Source organism: Anas acuta, chromosome 8, assembly GCF_963932015.1.
Source record: "Anas acuta chromosome 8, bAnaAcu1.1, whole genome shotgun sequence".
Taxonomy (NCBI): domain Eukaryota; kingdom Metazoa; phylum Chordata; class Aves; order Anseriformes; family Anatidae; genus Anas; species Anas acuta.
In genome coordinates this window covers 28263752-28286251 of record NC_088986.1, presented here as the reverse complement: position 1 = coordinate 28286251, position 22500 = coordinate 28263752, and the positions used below count along the sequence as shown (strand labels likewise).

Below are 22500 nucleotides of genomic sequence, written 5' to 3'. Positions count from 1 at the left end.
GCATAGTGCCAATACAATCATTGTATCAGTCTGACACCCAAGGAGTTTTTGAAAGACAGTCTCTCTAGGGAATTATCTGCATAACAACTGTGTTAGTTAGTAACAAAATACCTGTTGTATTGTTCACACCAACAGTGCTAAATGAAGAGTGACAAATCCTTAAAGCTGGCAAGGAATAAAAAGATCCCTGCTTTTTATTGACTATTTAAGCTAAAAACACATTTCAATGGACATAATTCAAAATCATTAAATTATTTTACTGGATGCCATACACCATTTTTTTTTTTTTTGGAGGGGGGGTATATATTTGTATGCTACAGGTAGGTATTCTTTACATGAGATAATTATGAACCATACTTCCGTGGACTATGCTTTTGAAAACATATGACATTAATTTCAAACAATGTCTAAAAGATTGAAGTATACTCCATCAGCCATATAAAAACAAGCATTTATAAATTAGTACCACTGATAGCAGGAGACCCACTTCAGCAAGCAAGTGCTTAGCAGTGTAAGTGAAGGCCTCATAATTTGGAAATTAGTAATGCTTTCTAGAAACTGAATTATAATTGTCATTTTAAGACACATTCAGTTTACTCTTTGTTTCTCAAGCATTTGTATGCACCTGATGCCAATGCTTGCTTACATCCAGTACCTTTTTTTGTAACATCATGTTGATTTCCATATTAACTGAGCATGATGAGCACCAGGGCAACTCATAAGCACTCACAACAGATGCCTCTTAGCTTTAGCACTAGTAGGCTAACTTACCAAGGAATATTAATTTTGTTTCATATACTAAATTAGAAAACTGGATAGTCATTTATCATGGCCTGTTAGGTCATTATTCAGTTCCTTTTCCCCTTTCAGTGGTGACCTACCTGATCTCTGGACAGCTGGTATGCTTGGGATATTGAGCAAATGTCAATGAATGTGAATACAGCACAACTTTACATAGCACAAATAGAGAAACCACTGTACCCTGACACCAGACAGGTGACTTCATTTTGATACATAAATGTTTGATAAATACAATATGGGTATTATTTTCTGACCTGTAGATTTTAACAAGTTTGGCTTTGAAGATCAAAGCCTCAGTCTAACATCTTATATAAGAGAATAAAACAACGAAAACCAGTATGACTAAGCTAGGCAGAACAGAAAGAAGTTGTACCCTGTACTGGAGGTTTTTGCTCATGGTATTCTTAACTCTGAGATGAAAAAAATGAAATAAACCCATTTCCAAAATTTCATGTGCGTAGGATAAGACATGTTGTTCTTTGTTGTTGTTTTCATGTGTTTGTTCATTGCCTGTTCTGGCTTCAAGATACAGCAGGGTTCACAACACAGAACTACCAAGCAGAGCCATGGAACCACCAGACATCATTTTTATCATGAATGTGATGAATGAAGCATTTAAGACAACTAGGAGACTTGAGCAGGAAACAAAATCCAGGGAAGAGCCCTAAGTGTTGGACACTTTAGCAGCAGTGGCTAAAGGATGAATAAAGTCCTGTTGATAAAACAGGAGGGCTATCTGTGTAGAGTAGAAAAAAAATGTGATGAGCTCAGAAAGAACTAGGCTGCATTGCAAGAAGTTGGAGGATGCATATAATTAAAACTCTATATGATATAGGAGTTTGTTTAACTTTTGAGGGACATTCCAATTGCATATTTTCAACACATACTTTTCTAGGTACATATGTTCACTGTTACTTGACTTGAATCTTTATAAATATGGGCCCTACAGTAAAATAATAACATGGGCCCTACAGTAAAACAGAAAGCAGAAATCTATCCCAACAGAACTGTAAGTTGCCAGTTTAAGAGACTTCGGACTAAATCTTAACCTCCAATTGCAAGAACAACCTTACAAGAACGTCACTAGTTTCTCTGGGTAACAAAGCAGAAAAGGGACACAATTATGTATGTAAGGAAATTAATCATTGAAGGAATCTGGAAATCTACAGTGACGGAAATGGTGGAAATGTTGCTGTTCTCAGTGCTGAATGTCGAGATTCAGCCTGTAAACTGGCATTAGACAGCTGTGCTATTTATGTTGGGAGTCCAAAACCATCTTTCTTCTCAGTGGGTCTCAGATGGAACTGAAGGACTGATTTGTCAAGTCTGTGAAGATTACAATTAAAAATTTCACAGTGGATCACTGGCTTCTTTTTTTTTAATCCTTGCACCTATTTTGATTTTTTTTTTTTCCCCAAATATACATATTGTGGCACATGGTCTCTGACCCAAGAAAGAAATACAAATGAAAATTTCAAGTAATTATCACAAGTGGAGACCAAAAATGCTTGCTCCACACCAGATCAGGCAGCTGTAGAATTCATCTTCAAAGGGAAAATAATGTTCCTATGATGTGCAAACTTTACTGTTGACTCCAGATAAATTAGGCTGTCAATACCAAATGTGTTTCACACTGTTTAACCCATTAAGACATCCCAGAAATTCTCCTACTCAGAAACATTCATGTTTTGTCACATCCAGGAAAATTCAAGGAAACAATGCCACAGTGTTACACTCACAGTTCTTATTTCTCCCTTGATACATATACAGCTTCTCAAGCATATACACTCCTTAAAGCCAGGATTGCATCTGTGTGTTTATAGAACACAGATGTCCTGTATATGAAGTTAACTACTGATCTATATTTTCTTATTGTTCAGTTCTAATTTACCCTTGATAGCTTTGATTGTTGCATAATAATATTATAACAGAAACTTGATACTGTAGGTTTAGAGAAGTTTCATTATTAGCCTGCAAAAATAATCATTGACATAAGAATTCTACCTAAAAAGGCCTCATGATTGGCAGTCACATACTTCCTTAGAGGCATTTTACCCTTCCTATATGTACTTCTTGGCCAGTAAATGATGGAAACATATATGTCCTGATTGCCAAAGTATGTTCCAGTTACTGGAAAGATTAATAAGTGGGATAAACAATATAAGAGATTCACATTACACAGAAAGCTTTCCAGGTCCTTCCACCCCTCTCCCAAATGCTGTTAGAATGCACGAATATCTGTAACTACTTCAGAGAGACAGAACTAAAATAGTATCATCTCATAGTATCATACTACTCAATACTACTCAACTTTGCCAGATTAAGTCTCCTAAATACCTCAGGTATCTCAATACCAGGCAGAAAGACAATAAAATAAACTCATTCCAGATACAACATGATCTAAAGAACAGAAAAATGCATCATATTTTCCAACAAGACAGACACTTTGTTTAATGCTCTTTCATTTCAGCCTATCCTAACAGGTTCTAAAAAAACAGTTTCTATGTTATATCAACTTTGCCATTCAAAGTTTATTCTAACCTGCATTAACTAATCTGCAAAAATAAATTACTCAATTCCATTTGTTCCATATTGATTTTTACCTCAAAAACTTCTTCGTCCAGAATCCTGGTTCCAAAGACAGTAATGCCATTGGTGTCCACAATGGTTTTGTCACTTCTTTCCAGAGGTTTTGTAGTTTTTTTGTTACAGTCAATGATCATTGTAACACTTTTCTTCTCCACGCTAATGGCTACTCGATGCCACCTAGTAAAACATAATTCTTCTTTAATTTCTGTTTTTAAGAGTAGGCCAAAATGTTTATTGCAGACTGTGCAAAGTCACAGACAACATTTTAAATGTCTCAATTTTTTCCTTCATACATGCACAAATGTACAGTGTTTTGTCCTTTGTACTAAGGAATCTGATCCAGCACCCATTGTACAAATACTATATTAGACGAAATTCATGCTGACCTTCCCCAAAGCTTTACCCAGAGAATGTTAGTAAACTCACTGTTTACATTTTATTAGACTAGACTGAATGATCTGTCAGCAGATTTTTTTTTTTTAAATGAAATTTTGTTTTTCCAAATTACTTAAGAAATTATTCATGCAAGTAAATGTGTTTCACACAGAGTAGATAATTCTTTGCTATTTACATTTTACTATTTGTTCTCGGTGATTGATCACAAAAAAATTACAACATCCTTTTGCCTGTTTGAATGCTTCCCATAGCTATAGAGATTTTTCAAAGATGTACAACAGTTCCAACATAGATGCATTTTCAGATACAGATACTTAGAAATGCTTGCTGATATTCCTGCAACAATAGTTCCATCTACATAAATACTCACCAAAAAAGGGAATGAAGCATTTCAGAGCACTGACAAATTTATTTTAATTGTAATTGTAATTTATTTATTTGTAAACAATTTGATAAACTGCACTCTGTCCTTTATGGTACTTCATTATAATGACAGAACACATTAATTAGTGAATCTCTCTGCTATGACAATTTAAATTATCTAAGAGCAAGAACAAGACACTTTCTAATCTAACACGAGCAAAAACTGAAAGCATCTTCGATAGCTCAGGGCAAAAAGTGTAAAAGTATGCCATAGTGGTGACTGGCAAGGAAAAGGGTAGAATAAAACTATTTTAACTGGCTTTTGTTGTCACTAAGTTTTGTCTGAATCAGAGAGACAACTTAGACAAAGAGTGGCTGTATATCAAATGGAACACCTCAAAGCTAATAGAATCTGACTGCTAAAGAGTATCACTGAGCCAGAACTCTAATTCCATGTTTTCTCTGGAACACGGTTAAACATTATCATTGTAAAAGCAAACTGGCCATGCATCCTCAGGCAGATTACACTGTTTACACTTTTTTTAATATATTTCATTTTGAGATGAAGATTGTTGCCCTAGAATCATAAAAGAGCCAAATCAGTAGAAAATTGTCAGTCCATCTTTTGAAAGCTTGCAGAGGCTGAGAATGTGAAAACATAGCTCATTCCATAGATATGATTGACTCCAGTTGATTTAGAAGTTGTATAGTCTCACTGAAGGAAATTGTACCAAAATAAATTGATTTTGATTTTTTAATTTTATCAGACTCTCAATATTTTGGGTGAAATTATGAGAGCCACATTCAGGTCTCATGGTATAATTCCATCCTGTGGCAACACACGGGCTAGAAGACAATTACTTTTTTTTATCCTTTATTGAGTTATTTAATTGTTGCTGAATTTACTTGCTCTCTCTTCTCTACCAATTTATTAAACTGAAAGCTTTAATAAAATTTCATTCCATGCATCTCTGAAGATTGTAGCAGCTCTTCTTGAACTGCAGCACAATAAATAAAAAACCTTTGAAAAGACATGTATCTCTTGAAAAGCAACAATAACGGATGTGAAAAGCACTAGATTGACATTCACAGAGAACAATTGCTTGTCTACAAAGGCAAGTTAGGGGACAAAAAATTAGCAACTGTATTTAAAGTGCAATATGTGTTGGAGTTATTCCCTTCAATAAGAATGAAGTATGAATCCTCGCAGCACTTCAAATTAATTATTAATCTTATTCTTTCCCAATATCCTTACATATAGGTATCATGAATGATCTTATTTATCCACTGTTTTGGTTAAGGAAAGGATAAACATACTGTCTTGTCAATTTATCTCCAGTCATTTATTTATCACCTTTAAATGTAGAAGAGTGTCTTTCAAGTTAGACTATTATTTCAGTCTTTTTGAAAACAGAGTTTCTTTTTATCTTGCACAGAATGAGTCTTCATACATTTAGTTTTGGTGGGTTTAACTTCTATAAGTATTTCCTCACTCCTGATTTACAGAAATAGCAAATAAGAAAGGTGGTTTGACTATATCCGTAGCTCTATACTCCATTTCAAGCTGGAACTGTGTTCTTCTGCAAAGATCCCCTGATTTTGCACCATAGCAGTCCAGCTAGCTGGAAACTGTTAATTATTTATTGAATTATTTACAACATCTGTTTTTAAAGACAATAATCATCTATACAGTGGTCTGTAACTTCATTTTACATCTTAAAATTTTACACTTACTTGCCATCAGCAATGTTGACTGTTCTGAAAAGAGGATAGTCTTCTGGGGCAGGTTTTCCATTTTGGTCTTCAAAGAGGAAGACAGGGGATCTACCAACTTCAACACCTACTTGCTGAATTCCTTGTTCATTGTAGACAGACAGAAGGAAGGACTGGATACCCTTTTTAGGTTTTACTGTCATTAATATTGAAAAATCTTCTGGAAAATCTCCACCTGTAAACAAAATGACAGATACAGTTACAAATTCAGAAGAGATGAAACTATCCTATGAAGGCTTCAATTTGTCTATAGGTATAGAGGATCCTGCATGCAAACTGGTTTTTGGTTTTCTTTTATTTGACAAAATGAACATGTATGAAATTACACTAGGAAAAATTTTGCTTTTTTTTTTTTCCTCTTTCTTGCTTTAACTCCCCAAATATGTAACTTAAGGGTTCTTAAAAGCATGATTTGTAAAAGTACTGTGAATTTGTGTAGTACTGATTAAATATATAGAATAAACATGCAAGTTTCAATTTCACTATTTTTTTTTCTATTCAACTTTCTAGCAATTCTAAAAGTGTGCACTATAAAATCGTTCTACAAAACAAGTATACATTTTAGTTTACAGCAAATATTTTCCTAGGCACTTCATCTTCATCTCCCTTGACTGTCACTTGGTTGTTGTTTTTTTTTTTTTCCCCTCACAATATATATTTGCATCTTTCTGAAGTGATATTGTGCATAACACTGAAAAAAATACATGACCAGTCTTACATACTTACCATTCTTAATTAATAGGAGCTTTAGGCATAAGCAAAGAACATTTCATTTTCATTTATTCCCTGCTGCTTGCTCTTTGAAGTAGAGATTATATGTAAATCATTGTTTCAACCTTTATAACTAAAAATAAACAAAATTAGAAGTAGATACAGCTTATTTATAGAGGAAGACCTGAGGTCTGTACTCAGTATTATTCTTGTTGAATCTAGTGGTAAATCTGCATTTCATTTGAAGTGAAAGTTTACTAGGCTTAATAACAACAAATGATGTGTAAGATTGAAATTGTAAGTCAGAACATACACTGGATGCATGTAGCCTCAGCTACAATTTGACTTGCAAGAAATAAAAGGATTAGAATCTAATCATAGTGATGGTAACGAATATAACTGCAACTTTGTGTGCATGAGTGGGTAAAATGTTCTTAAACATTTTAATACAATAATATGAAATACATTTTTGTGGTGAATAAAACCATGAAAGACATCATCTTAAAGCTGATTTAGGAATTCCTTCTAATGATGGAAAAAAATACAAGATTATTTCCAAGACAGGTGTTGTGAGAAAAGTCTTTCAAGATTCTGCACAGTTTTCAATAAAGACAAGCTCCCAATGGCATTAACTCTTTAGTTACAATATGAAAAAAAAATGCATAAAATATTCATTGCATTTTAAATTACATACTACGCTTCTAAAACTGAAAATCCCTAGTCTTACACTTATTATATTGTCTGCTGCAATGTTATTTTAAATACTTTTTATGATCTTTATAACTTTTTTGTAGAAGGTTGTTGAAGACTGTAGTAACGATGACCAGTTTAGGGCTTGTTTTGAGATTTTCTTTTGAAAGGATAAAAGCTCAGTAAACAGGGAGAATTTCATTGACTCTGATGAGCTTTCAGTCAAGTTTTTAATGATGATGAAGCAAAACTGCTGGCTTTACAGATTAAATTAAACTGCATGTTATGCCTTTTAAATGACAGAGTAAAGAGTAAAGAGATGACAGCAAAATGAGGAAAAGAAAGAGAAGATAACTGTGAACAAAGGCCAAAAAATTATTTGAAAAGCACTGAATACTTGCCCTGTCTGCACTGTTAATCTGAAAGATCTATTGAAAATGCTTACAGTGGGTGACATACATCTACTCTGAGCCTGTGCTCCTTGATCAGATAATATCTTATGAAAAAACCAGCTTCCTCAGATAGGTGACTGATGATGAGTTGTGTACCTTGGTTCAGTACTTGCTGTTATCACTACAATGGCATAATATTTCCAAATTTCTTACACATACATTATGCAATAAGTAAGTTTCCTCCATACACTGTTGATTGAAAAAGTCAAAAAATGAATGACTTTCTAACAGAAATGTGTATAAATGTTTACATATTGTAACATATATATAGCTCTCGGACACTTAGTGTCCAAGAGCTATTAAAAAAGCAAATGTTTCAGGATTTTTTTATACTCTTATAATTATTTTCCTCTACAGTTTGGGTCAAATGACAAGAGTGACAGCAAAATAATGGAATAAATCTTTCTTTAACATCCAGTTAATCTTTCCCAAAATGCGATTATTTCATTTTAGAGAAATTTGAGAGAAGATGGAATCACATTACTTGATATCCTCAACTAGCCTTGTTTAGTCCCCCAAATACCCAGAAACTCTTAGGTAATTCTTAACAGATGGTAGTTCTGGGAACAATTTTGCAATGGCCAACCACAACTCATTTCTAGCACTATACCATTGGTCCAGAAAGTACTGCTTTTAAATGGACTACTGAAACTGAAGGAAACATGCCAAAGCCACCAAATAAACTTTCTTTCAGATAGAATCATGAAATAACAGGTAATATGACTTACAGACTAGTTCTGGCATTGATGCAGAATTTGATGAAGAGCTTTATGATTGAAACCAATAAAATGGCTTTATCCAGTGGATTAAGAGAACATCCTGTCATTTGTATGCAGGCCCACTTTTAGGGATAACAGAGTTGCTTTGTGGTACTGATGACAGACTACATGCTGTGCTTTAGATACTGTAGCACAGGCAGTAAGATAATTCACCAAAGTAATAGCTTTCTGACAATCTTACCTGGGTACAGCTGCTTTGTTGGGGCACTGAGCTGTGCAGTTTTTGAAACTCTGTAGGCAACATCTGATCCTTTTGAATCCCTTCTGTTTGTGCAAAATCCTGTTGTTCTTGATACTCCTTCTGGCATATTGTGAAATTCTAATGCTTTCAGTACATCAACTGGTTCAGCTGACAAAGAAAAAAAAAAAAAAAAAAGAATTACTCATCTTGCATCTTCTCACATTTCTACAATATGCAGAGTCTAAGAAGAAAATGAATTTCATTGCAAAAGTGTATGTGTAACCATAAAAGTAGTTGCATAGTTGCATCTTGGTTTGATTTATTGCAGGCTACTACTAAACCAGAATATTGTTTTAGCAGGATTACTCATTTCTAAATATGTAAGAATTCTTCTCATCTAATGTAAATGCTATGGTCAGATTTTTGAATGCTCTTTGAAAATCACAGTTGCCCAAATGGAAGGAAACTTGGTGACTGGATCTTACAACACATTCTTTTACCGAGTGACTTACAAAAAGTGTAATTGATTTAAAAAGTTAGCACAAAAGTTTCAGAAGCATTCAACTACTAGCAATCTGCTATCAGAAACTACTATTGCTAACATTAGAATATATTCTGATTACATATGACTCCTTTCTCAACAGGAAGCGATAAGGAAGAAACTAACCGCTTTTCTCTTCCAGTTAGAGAAAGAAAAAGTTACCTTATTTGCCTGCAAGAAGTGAATGGACTGAATCATAGACTGGTCCAGGTTTGGGGAATTACTTCCCTTCCACCTTCAGTAGCACCAGAAAAGGGATGTAAGAAGAATCAGAGTTTATTTGACAAGCAGATATGCAGAGGGAAGGTTTTTAATGTCTAAAGAAAGTACGTTAGTGGGATGGCTGATTTCTTCTAGTATTCTAATATAATCGAGCCACTCATCAGATCTCTACTTAGGAATTTAGTAAAAGAAAGACCTGTGCTACCTAGCTAGCCCTTAAAGAGACATGATAGTTTTTGTTTATCTTCAAACTTCTATTTTACTAACACAGTGAAGTAGAGTGTGTTACTCAGAGTCACCTTGTACTCTGAGCAGCCTTTCATGCCATCCTACAATTCTTTGTGATGAACAAACCTGATTCAATAAAAGTACAAAATGTAAGTAGTAGTTACTAAACATTCCAACACAAATAAATTGGATAGCCTGTATTATTTTAGCTCATAAAAGTGATTAAACATGGAACTGTGGTAAATTCAAGTTGGAAGGGACCTCATGATGTCATTCAGTCCAACTTTCTATTCAAAGCAGGACTAGGACTTTTCCGCAGCTTTCATGTTGGCAAACTCATAATGACTCTATTTGGAAAGAAAGTCTTACACGACTTTTGCTTTTAAAGCTGAGTAATATATCAGAAATCTGACCTTTCTTCATATCTATGAAATGCACTGTTGCAATTAACTATAGCTAATTTATTCTCTGCTATTATTAACTTTGTAGGTCAGCAAATACCAACTTAAGGCCCAAAATTGGTTGTGAATATTCATCTATTTTCATGATTATTTGCAGACAACAAATAAAAGAGTATGAAAACATAGGCAATGTGATAGTCTGATTATGGATACATCAGTATCTATTTCTTGACAACTTGTACAGTTCTAGCCAGTGTTGATGTGTTGGCTTTTTCCTCACTGTAGCATCTCTGAAATCATCGTACTATGTGCTGTATCAATAACAAGTAAGAACAAATTTAAGTTTAATCAGCTCAACCTATTTTTCTCCTGGTATTGCCAAATATGATGAAGTCCACTTTGTAGTTAAACCTAACTGAATAACACTAAAAGTGTATTCTTTAAACACAAAATCTGAGCTTTTATTAATCTGCCTAGAATGACATAACTAGACATAACTTCTTCTGTTTTAAAATATAATAATATAATCACAAATAATACTTGTGAGCTTTTTTTTTTTAAATAATTCAACAGCTTGTTTCCATTTTTCATCAGATCATGCTATCAAATACAAATGAGGTTTATTACAAGCTAATACATTTTGAAAGAATGACATAGTATACACCTGCATTAACTCAGTTACTTAAGATCCATATATCCTACAAATTCAGTATGTTCACACATTCCCAAAAGTAAAGTTTCAGGAGTGTGCAAATTCAGAAGCACTAGTCTTACCCCTCTGTTAAGTACTGTCTGAAAAATTGTGAAGAATATAACGTATTCTCTACAAGTATACCACACAATTCTGAAGTTCCTACCATGCTGAAGAAATTGCCACATGGTTTTCTGGTAACTGTGGCTATTTTTGCAGTACCTATAATAATTTGAACCAGTAAAGTAATGTAGAACCAGTCACGGGAAATATCAGTAAAAATTCCAAGTCGCTGTATAAGTCAACCACTGGTACATTCCTTTTTTCCTTTGCTCTTTCTGTAATTTGTACCAGATTCTCTTTCTTCATTATTTTTTTAGAATAATGGCTGTTCCTTGCCTGGCTGACTGGAAGGGTATTCACCCTTGAACAAGACTATTCATTACTCCGCACTAGTCTGCTGCTAAAAAGTCTTCCAGTCAAGAAACAGAATAATAATAGAAGAGAGCAATCTTCAAACCACAAATTCCAAATAACAAAAATGAACATTTGTTAAGAGTCTGTAGGTGACATTTATTTCCACAAACCACGAGTCAAGAATTATGAATAGCAGAAGCACGAGTCAGTTCACCGTCATTTCTAAATAAAATAGACAAGGCATATAAAGTTAATCAAAAAAGATAATCAGTCTGTCTCCAATAATAACCTATACAACAGGATTTCTGAGTTTGTGCTCCTTCCTCCTAAGTGTTTTTGCATCATTCTTGTGTGTGCTATTATCTATCCTTGGCTTGAGGCTCATCAGATTAGGGTGCAACCAGCCCCATATTTCAGGTGGGAGGCTGCAGGCCAAGCTGCCACAATTTTGGGCTTCTTCAGATGCATCCTCTTTCCTAGGTGAAATTTTGGTGGTGAATTTCATTTTTTTTCTGCATTTTCTGAAATTATGGCAACCTAGCTGGTACAGCCCTGACCAGGTTGGCATGACATTAGTCTCAAGATTCATAACAAGCCCACTGTGCATGTTCAGATCATCTGCACAGTGCTTCTACAGAATACACCAGACACAGCTACTCTTAATATGCCCCAAAGCTCACACACATGTAGGAATCCAGTCAGAATAAAGAGGTCTTGAAAAACAGCAGAGCTTAGATCCTACTGTTCAGAGGCAATCTATCTGAAGTGTAAAGGAGGATGAGAAACCTTCACACAGCCAACAACTGGCCTGTTTAGAAGACCAGTGTAAAGAGATAAGAAGACAACTCACACAGTCAAGGAGAACATAGGCTAGAAGCTCTCAAGTGAGACTGGGAGTTCTCTCTGCCAGTTTCTGGAGGTTCTGCAGTGCTCAGCATCACTGTAACCTGGGAACTTCATCTCTTCCTGGGAACCGCCTCTTCTCAAGCATTCTTTTCCCACACAGTTTATTGGAATGGTAAGAAACAGCCAGAAGCAGCACCAATGCTAAGGCCATGCAACTTGCCTACTTGCATGATGCACAAATTAGGGTTATAGTTTGTATTTATAAGGGGCACCATTAATTTAACCTAGATATTGACAGATATAGGGCCTCTCACAAGAACTTCCTCACAATGCACAACACAGTTTACCTAGATTACTCCCTAGTCTAATGACCCTGGATAGTTTTTTCATAAGAGAAGTAAAGAAAATTGAAAATTAATGATATACGATGTAATACTTTTTCATCCATTTTGTACTAAGATTTGAGATAGCAAAGAAATAACCCACAGATAAACATTATTTAAAGAGCTCTGTTCCCCAGTCTTCGAACTACAGTCAATTCTCCCTGTGAATCCTAGATATCAGTTTTGTAAAACAGACTGTGCATGCTATAGTACGTTTTCCAAAATGCAAAATCTAGACACTGAAAGTCATTCTCTTCATGCAGGTGTTCATGGCCACGCTGAACTGATGCCTGAAGCCCGCCTCCTTGAGGCACACCAACCAACCGCCCCAGGATCAGACTGAAATCAAAAAGCGAGCTTCTGTTCTGCTCTGTTTCCATGACGGATAACCAACTCCAAGAGATTACTTTTCGCATTAAATATCATAGTACAAAGCTCCACAGCTTACGCTTTTGATTCAAAAAACAGAGTTCAAACTGAGTGGCAGTGAAAGCTGCACATCTAACAGACTATGCAGTAGTAGCCAGAGAAAAAGAGTTTAAAAGTGCCTGAGATTTCTGCAATGACAAAGGAGAATACTTTAAAAAAATCAGTCTTAGAAGGCAGAAGCATGTGAGATAGGATCCTGCGTGTACGAGCATCTTTCAGTATGCCAACTATGCCAAACTGTTAATCAGATAGCTCCAGTGTAAGTTTCTGTTTTTCAATTAAAAAAGTACAAAAAAAAAAAAAGAAGTACAAAAGAAAACTACAAGAAAAATCTAGTTGTGTAATACCTCAAGACCTGAAATAACTTGCAACTTGCAATATTTCAATTTGTAGAGCAAAATTCTGGTCTCATTACTGTGGCATAAGTACTAAGTACATCTATTCACTCAAGGAAGTTTTCAGTTATAATGGTATGGATGAGAACCTTTGATCCCACATATTTCATATTAAATATAAAACACTAGCCATATTTAATCATCCTTTTCTCCCCTCCCCATCTCTCATGCACAAGGTTCCTATTTTACCTCCTATGGAAGAAAAACACAGCAAGACAATGCTAGATTGACAGAAACATAAGAACTTCTAAGACAATTTAAATGGTACCAAAATATGTGTAAGAGCATTTTAAAAAGAAGAAAAATCCACCTCTGACAGCATCTCTCTACTGGAAATAAAGGAAAACAGTAAATAATACCAAGAGCGCAGTAATTTTATTCTGATCTGGTCCTGCCAGAATGGATAAGGAATATCCAGAAATTAATGAAGATAAGTAGTTATAAACTGAATCCTAGATCACACTTTTACACTGCAAGGTCAAGACAGATTTTCAAGGTGAATTACATGAGGAAAACCTCATGTGTTTTCTATGCTTTTGAAGAGGAGGAAAATACACATAAAATCTGACTTCCAGTTCTGATTAGCACTTCCAAACCTAGACTTCCTATACATACAATGACACGTTTATTTTAAAGCCTATGGCAGAGCATTATCTTCAATGCTTTAATAATAAAAATATAGTCATTATAGACTCAAAAGAGTGCTTGTGAAAATCTAGACTACATTTTGATCGTATATTCACAGTTAAAAATATGGTTCTCATTTCATTCCATTCCACAACCTCTACATGGAAATAAAAACTACAATAAATCATCCCTATTAATCTTAGCTGGGATTTATTCAACAACATGGCTCTCCCTTTCTTTTGGTGGAAACTGCTTGTTGAGAAGGTTCCCGGATAATAACAATGCAGTATATGACATTAGGGGAATGAAGGACTGAGAAGCTGTACATCAATGCAGGCTGAACTCCTTTGGATACACACTCTGTGTTGATGATGTTTATTCAAGATGTCACATCAAGCCTCCTTCTGTAAGGGATGACTTTAGTTTTCAGTATAAATGCTTGGCACATCCACAGCTCACTATGATAACAATCCTTGTAGGAGATCACATATGCCCCATATGTGCCACATATGCCAAAGGATACATGTTGCAAAACAGGGACAAGTTGTGTCAGTCAAGAGAATTTGCCTTGGCCAAGTCTGGATCATAATGCTTGGATTTTTAAACTCAAGGGCAGATCGTAATGAGTGGTGTTTAATCGTATCTTCTTAGTGTATAAAGTATGTGTTCACTCTGTAATGAGATCATGGTGATAGGCAATAAAATTTCTTGGGTTTGCTCCAGCAGCCACCATTCAAATTCTGCATTATTATAAAACCCATCTGACCCTTCAAAGGCAAACTGTACAGAACACACAAAAAAAAAGATGTATCAAAAGTGCATCCAGCACTTTTGGTAGCAGAAGTCTCTCTGGAATTACACCAGCAGCAGCTACTTTGGATAAAAGGGTAACATCTATACAACATATTACCTTTCTAGGTAATAGGAACAATCATGTTGTAGGGTTTATTATTTTAATGCCTTTGCAGTTATAAAAGTGTTTTGATTTACAACAGACCTTTTTTTTTTTTTGTTTTGTTGTAATTTTCAGCTACTGACCAACTGCAGTAATGATCCAAAAACAAAAGAGGTTTTCATATAGGGTTACTCAAATCATATACAAATATAATAAATATATTAATACAATATATAAATCTACTGAATGACATGAACGCAAATGATGGGTATGTAAAAGTTAGGCTATTAACACGCACTGCAAATAGAGCTGTATTGGTTCACATAAATAAAACATTCTCTCCCAAATCACGTGCAAATCAAAGCAGCTCACATGTTGGTATCAATTTACTCTTTAGCATATGAAATGCTTCAGCTTCTGTTTCTTACCATGCTTATCAGCTTTCACTCACAGCATCTTACTAGTAATTTTAGTCTGTTGCTGCCAACTAATTTGTGACAAATTCTGCTATCAATGAAATTATTCTAACACAGATGACCTGGACACTCTATTACTAGATTTTTTTATTTGCAGAAAAACAAATTCTCAGCATACTTATATAATGCTTCTGCAGAAATTCTTTCTGACCTATATAGCTTAGTTGGTTATCAGAAAGATTTCTAACTTTCTAATGATCCTCTCCTACATAAAACTGATCCTCTCCTACATAAAACTCTATTGAGAAGCAGTTTATAGGTCAGTTCCATGAACCACTCCGATTTCTCACTTAGTATTTCATGTCTTAAATCTTACGAGATCAAACATTTATAGTGATCCTACCACAGATGCATGCAGTGGTCCTCAGCAGATTTGGAATACATGTAGATTGAAAGATGTAATTCATTGAATTGAGAGCTGTTTTTCTGAGTTAATTTAATTATTTCTTCAGAAATAACCAAGAAAGTCAGAATGGAGAGCTAACTAACCCTGTAACAAAGTTCCACATCTGGAGTTGTCCTCAATTATAAACAGAATGGGCTGCAAAACTACTTGGGGGCTTCAGTCAGGACTGAATATAGCCCTGAACCTTTCTAGATAGGCTATACCAAATAAGACATCTGTTCTTTGCCCATAAACAGTACAGAAAGTCATTTTTTAGCTGCAGTTAAAGGTGTTGGTGACCTTTAGGCTGAACTGTTTGAGAGACTTTTCCTCAAGATAGGATATGCAGAGGAAAACAATCAGCTCAGGTACTTTCAGAAGGAAGGACTTAGCCATCAGGCCTAAAAGAGAAATGCTCCAGGACTGACAGGAAAGTGACTGTTGTGGCAATTTCAGGCTACACAATTCATTCCCATGAGAAATTGTTCAGGGGATCAATCATTTAGACTAAAAAAAAAAAAAAAAAAAAAAATGTATTTCTGTTTGAGTGCCTAATGAAGCATATAAGTTGAAATACTATTATTTTTAAATTTTGGTTGGGTAACTCCTAGGTTTAAAACTCTTAATTTTATAAGAGAGCCCAGGCATAATGACCCTTCCCTATTTAAAGGTTATATTCACCTATATTTACAAGATACTCCCAGATGCATGCTGGTGGACATACTTTAAATGGAAATAAAGGAAACAGTAGTCTTTACTTCACATAGATAAGTCTTAGCAATCTGAGTGTGCAAGAGTTTGCTATGCTTTTAATAGCTTCAGTAACGGTGGCTTTTCCTTTTTCACATATAATAAGCAGTATTGATTTTCCCTCTAAGTTATCATTATTCTTCACCAATGCCCTTCTTCTGATTAATGTGAAAGTGAAAATATATCAGTGATTGCCCCAGAAACAGCCTGTAAGAATTACAATCAGTAACTCATAACAGGTGAGATACAACCCTGCCATAGAAAAGAGCTTAATTTGCCCCAGTCAAAGAACTTTACATGATAAATTAGTAAGACTAACGTTTCTAAATTACTATTACTCTACTTCATATTTTTCCATGGAAATACGTTTCATTCTGCCAGCAATCTGTTCCAATGGAACCACTGCAAAACGAGGAGTGTTGAAACATTCATCTTCCATTCTAAATGGAGTGTGTTTTTAAATTTAGTCCAGTTTTATTTTACTATGAGAAAGCATTTAAAAAGTAGCAACTATTATACCCTGGTAGGCTAACATACATGTATGCATATTTGGTGGCTACTGATGAAGGGCCTTCTTGTATTTGTGGGCAAGACTTCCAAAATAGGTTAATTTATGGTTAGGTTTCTAGGTGTATATTTAGAAATTTAAATAGAAGGTACTGGCTGCTCCTCAGTGTTTTGAAACCATGTTGCCTATTAAAGGCATAATAGCCTACAGTTAGTGAATTTTCTTAAAATTTTGTATCTTCATAACTCTAAGTGTTCATTCTAAGGACTCTCCATGCATTATATAGAGATAGTCAAAATTAAAACTACTGTGATGATGGTTTCTAACTGACACTCATTAGGAGGCTAATAGCTTAAATAATGTAAGAGCTGAAAGTATTTTTATGAACACGAAAAAAGTCATATGAAGGGGTGGCCAGTAATCAGTTTCTGCTGCTGACCTCTCAGAACAGAGCTGACAGGCTAGAAAAAAGGAGAAACTTTTTTCTTTTAAAAACGTTCTTAAATACAGACTGTGTCAAAGTTCTTCTACATAGTAGTTGTTTGTTTGTTTTAAGCTACCATTTGTCAAGCTGTTTCAGCAGTTATCCTTCTGTGAAACCCGATAACTTTCCTCTGTTCATGTTCCTTTTCCCTAATTATTAGGCCAGTTTCTGATTCTGACAACAGCAGCAAGCAGGTTCGTTTACCAGGTAGACCTAAGTTTACTAGAACATAGGGAACAAAAACTATTGCCTTGTTCCCAGAAGGTCAACACAGAAGTCTTCACTAGCAGTGTTAAAATCTGGATTTGCTGAACTGTTAGGCTTTTGATCTTTAGGACACAGTGCAAGACTTGTCTATTACTAGAAATTTGCACCATTACTAATACAGTGGGAATACTTTCATTCTTGTTCTTACCACTGCACATTTTAGTTATTGTTATTGTGGGCAGTTGTGGTGAGATAATTTTTAAAAACAGAGATACAGGTAATTATTTTCTGTACTTATTAACTTACTGTGTTCTTTGTTTGTTATGGTTGATAGTCGGCTGAATATGAGCCAGCAGTGTGCTCAGGTGGCCAAGAAGGCCAACAGCATCCTGGCTTGTATCAGAAACAGTGTGACCAGCAGGGCTAGGGAACTGATTGCCCCCCTGTACTCGGCTCTGGTGAGGCAGCACCTCGAGTACTGTGTTCAGTTTTGGGCCCCTCGCTACAAGAAGGACATGGAGGTGCTTGAGTGGGTCCAGAGAAGGGCGACAAAGCTGGTGAGGGGCCTGGAGAACAAGTCCTATGAGGAGCGGCTGAGGGAGCTGGACTTGTTCAGCCTGGAGAAGAGGAGGCTCAGGGGAGACCTTATCGCTCTCTGCAGGTACCTCAAAGGAGGCTGTAGCGAGGTGGGGCTTGGCCTGTTCTCCCATGTGCCTGGTGATAGGACGAGGGGGAATGGGCTTAAGTTGTGCCAGGGGAGTTTTAGGTTGGATGTTAGGAAGAACTTCTTTACCAAAAGGGTTGTTAGGCATTGGAACAGGCTGCCCAGGGAAGTGGTGGAGTCACCATCCCTGGAGGTCTTTAAAAGACGTTTAGATGTAGAGCTTAGCGATATGGTTTAGTGGGGACTGTTAGCGTTAGGTTAGAGGTTGGACTCGATGATCTTGAGGTCTCTTCCAACCTAGAAATTCTGTGATTCTGTTTATTCACTAATACAGGAATAAATGTCAAAAAGCAGGAATTCAAAAGCACATTGTGTGCAAGATGCTTCACTGAGCTCCCCAGTTCTTAGAAGAAATGGACGCTATTGCCTTCTCACCACAGGCTCTAGTCTGTCTATCCCAAGCAATGATTCCTTGCAGTCCTGTCATCCAGGCACCAGAGGATCAGAAACTTAGCAGTTAGCATTTTCTACCAGCTAGCTCTGGGCAGATCTGTAGTTCTTCAGTGTTTTTAGGATTGTCAGTTTGAGAGCTGCCAATCTCCTTTGCCCACTGCTGAGAGCCCAGAACAGCAGAACAAGACTGCATTCTGGGAACAAGCACCAAAAGCGTCAGATCTGCAGTGCCCAGTGTCAGTACTTTTAATTGGCATTGACCAAAGGACTTTAACGAACTACATATTATGTTTTGTGGACTACAAACGTGAGACACAGAGCATCTTCTAAGTACAAACATGAAGCTTCCTGAAGTAATTACATAGTGCTTGTGAAAATCAAGCTTCCACCCTGTCTGCCCCTTAGATAGCCAAATAAAAATTTGTGAGATTAACTGAATGTATATTGCCCATATGTATTCTTCTAGAGACATATTTTCCAATGAAAGGCTGTTTTACATATTAAAAGCTTTCTTGCATGATATCTTTAAAATGAATCATTTAATTGGGATCTTGGCTGGTGGTATTTTTAGAGGAAGGTGCTTTCATACTGAATGCCTACAAGAACTAGAGATTATCCAGACGCATACAGGAATGCTTTACATGGCCTATAATTGAGTGTTTTGCCAACAGAGGGCTTGTGCAAAACTGCTCAGAACTTCTGCATCCACATCAGTTATTTGGAAATTTTTCATTCTCTTCCTATACTGCAAGCATATTAAATGCATATTAGCCTTTCAAAGAAAATAAAAGCAGACTATGCATATGCGGGACTCATTTTTGATACTCACCAACTTATTATCTCTCCTTTTAAAGACCAATCTATAATACTCCTACAATAAATAAATATGCAAACCCCAAATTAAGACAATTGGGAAACTTGCCTACATACCTTCAATGAGGTTAACCTGCAGGCTTACTTTAGCTGAAGTACTCAGCAAGAATTAAGAAATGTTCTTTCTGCTTTTGATATTTTACACAACTCTAGAGTGTAACCTAGATTTTGAGGTTGTCATTTCATTTTGCACGACACATTTCTCAATGCTTAAAAGAAAACCTTTAAGACCAGAAATTTTGCTGATACCATTGTATCAGCAAAACTTCTGAATCACTTGTTCAGCAAGATAGGCTACAATTGAACACTGAAGACCTGATCCTGATTCCGTAAATTGTTTCATTTATTAGCTACAAAGGACTGAGCCAATTTATCTGGTGTAGTCCTCTATTGATCCACCAATTTGCAACATTAAAATATCCATCTCAATACTTCTGTGGAGTTATTCCTACTTCACACAACAGCCGAACATATCAGAACTGCAGCCCAAATGTCTAACTATGTTGAGGCCTCTGGTAAACATTCAAGAAATTTGTTTCTTAAAGATGGAGGAGACAGTATTCCCAACTGTGAAAATCAGCAAAACAAGTATTAAATTGCCAGAGTATCCTGTTTCTATTACCATTTCAAATAAACAAAGTTACTTATTTGGAAATAATCCTAATAGACTTCAGAAATCTCTCTTAACAAATATGAATTTTCAAATGTCAAACATATGTCCATTGTCAGTTTGTGCTTATAGTAATGTAAACAATGAAATATGTTTAGAAAAGCAAAGCACAGCTAAGGACAAGATTTACTAACTACGAAAGTAGCTCTATTTAATTTCCTAGAGAAACAATTCAATGATTTTTATTAACCATACAACTCAGAAATTACTCTCACTGATGTCAAAGATTTTGACAGCAAAATGTTTTATCTTCCTTTTGATAGTAAGACAAGAAAACCAGTCCCAATTCTATACCCTACTGACACTAGCAAGACTACTGCTTAACTACTTAAATAGATAGGAAAGTTGCAAAACTTCAGATGTTCCCCCCCCCCCCCCCCATCTTCTTCTACCAAGAATGCTTGATAACTTATCCTCACACAGGAGACAGAGTGAATAAAACTTAGGTTATGGTAACGCTATAACAAAGTGACCATGATTTGATTTATAACTACATTTAATTCATATTCAGGCTGCCAGTGTCGTATTCATAGCAGGATTAGAATCTTCATTTTTTTTAATCATATTTTATAATATACCTTTCAACTTGCTTTGTAGTGAACACTTTTCTTTCCTAAGATTAGCTCTGCCAAATAACTTTTACTTCACATACTGTATGCATTACCACTTTGACATACAGTCAAGCCCCAGACCTAGAATTTACAAAGATTTTTACAACCCCTTATGTGTGATAATGTAGTAAAACAGAACGAAAAAGTACTGTCAGATTCTATTACTATTGTAATAACAGGGTCAGCAATTAATCCTTACATTTACAGTCTGTAAACTTGGTATTTACTACTGGGTGGTACAGTCATAAGCCTTTTCAACAGGCATGAGTGTTCACCTAATTTCTTTTAAGTGGCTGCTGTCTTACTGGGTCCATCCAAAGAGCAAATCTGTATCACTGCACAAGACTTTGTCCTCAGAAAGAGAGGCTTCATCCTTCACTTGATATTTCACCCAAGCTCTGGGTGAAAAATTGAAATTTGAAAACAAGTTTCCCCATATTTGTGGGGAAATACAACAAATATACAGAATAACAATAACCAATGCTGGGAGGATTTCTTCTGAAAAGAAACAGAGAGCTCTACAGAGAAAAGCAACTTCTTAATCTTGCTGGCAGATGGAAACCCTACTGTTCACCACTGCACAAAACAAATCCAGGAGAGACATAATTGTTCCAGTATGTTTTAGGTATAACTTCAGTTCAGCAGTAGTGTCAGGGCTCTTTTATTATGCTGCAACCTTGTTGGAATTAAGGGCCCTATTTCGAGGAGGCCAAATAACTTTGGGCAAGACAACTGCAATACTGAATATAACGACTTCTTTACCACATTTTACAACTGCCACTGGTACTAACAACTTTTACACTTTTTTTTTCAGCAATCACAAAACACCATAGCACCAGACAAATTTACATCAAAAATTATTCTTTCTAGTGACATTCCAATAACAGGTGCTAGAGCTAGAGATGCTTTCAAGCCAAAAGCACTGAACCTTTGTGTATATACAATATGTACTTATATTCATACATTCATTAGATATACACAAAATTGAGGTTGAGAAACATGCAAGTTTTCTTTCTGCAGAGCTAGTAAAAAGACAGCTTCTTGCAGTCTGAATAGTTCTTTCGGGGATCCTTGTGAAGTCTACTTCTAAATTAAACTCAAAGATTCATGCTCTAGAGAACTTAAAACAAATACCACTCATTCTTCTGACAGATGTCTGCTACTGAAGTTGAAATAACTATTTTATCTTCAAAATAAATTTTAAAGTTCTACATTTTATACTATATAGTAAAACAGATACGTGCATGCAAGTCTCTTTTACACTATACTGGGAAGACAGGACCATTTCACCTGCTGATCCCTGGGACTCAGAAAAATATCAGCTAGGACCACAAGCTGAATCCAGTCAAATCTTCCTTTAATTTAATCATTTTTGTGAATGTTTATCTGAGAAAGATATATATGCCCTCTGTTTTTGAAGGTTAATAGCATTTTATTCGACCAAAATTAACATGCAAAACTGCTTCACTGTAAAAGAAAAAATAAAGTGTTTCACATTCTGTTTCAACCTTAAATTGAACTGATCAGTTATGAGCAAAAGTGCTTTATATCACTAACGGTTCTAAGAAGAGATTCATCCTTTTTTAGTTTAAAATATCTTTTTTATTTT

The 22500-nt window shown here is 35.5% G+C and overlaps 1 protein-coding gene across 8 annotated transcripts in view; it reads right to left on the bottom strand.

Annotated features, from left to right (window-relative positions):
- Positions 1–22500, bottom strand: part of COL11A1 (collagen type XI alpha 1 chain) — a 142868-nt gene that overhangs the window by 117354 nt on the left and 3014 nt on the right. For all 8 annotated transcript variants that reach the window (XM_068691307.1, XM_068691305.1, XM_068691309.1 and 5 more), the window contains exons 2-4: positions 8736–8903; positions 5884–6097; positions 3405–3567 (exon numbers count right to left, since the gene is read on the bottom strand). In XM_068691307.1, coding sequence (XP_068547408.1) covers positions 3405–3567; positions 5884–6097; positions 8736–8903 — 545 coding nt within the window. The remainder of the gene's footprint in view (positions 1–3404; positions 3568–5883; positions 6098–8735; positions 8904–22500) is intronic.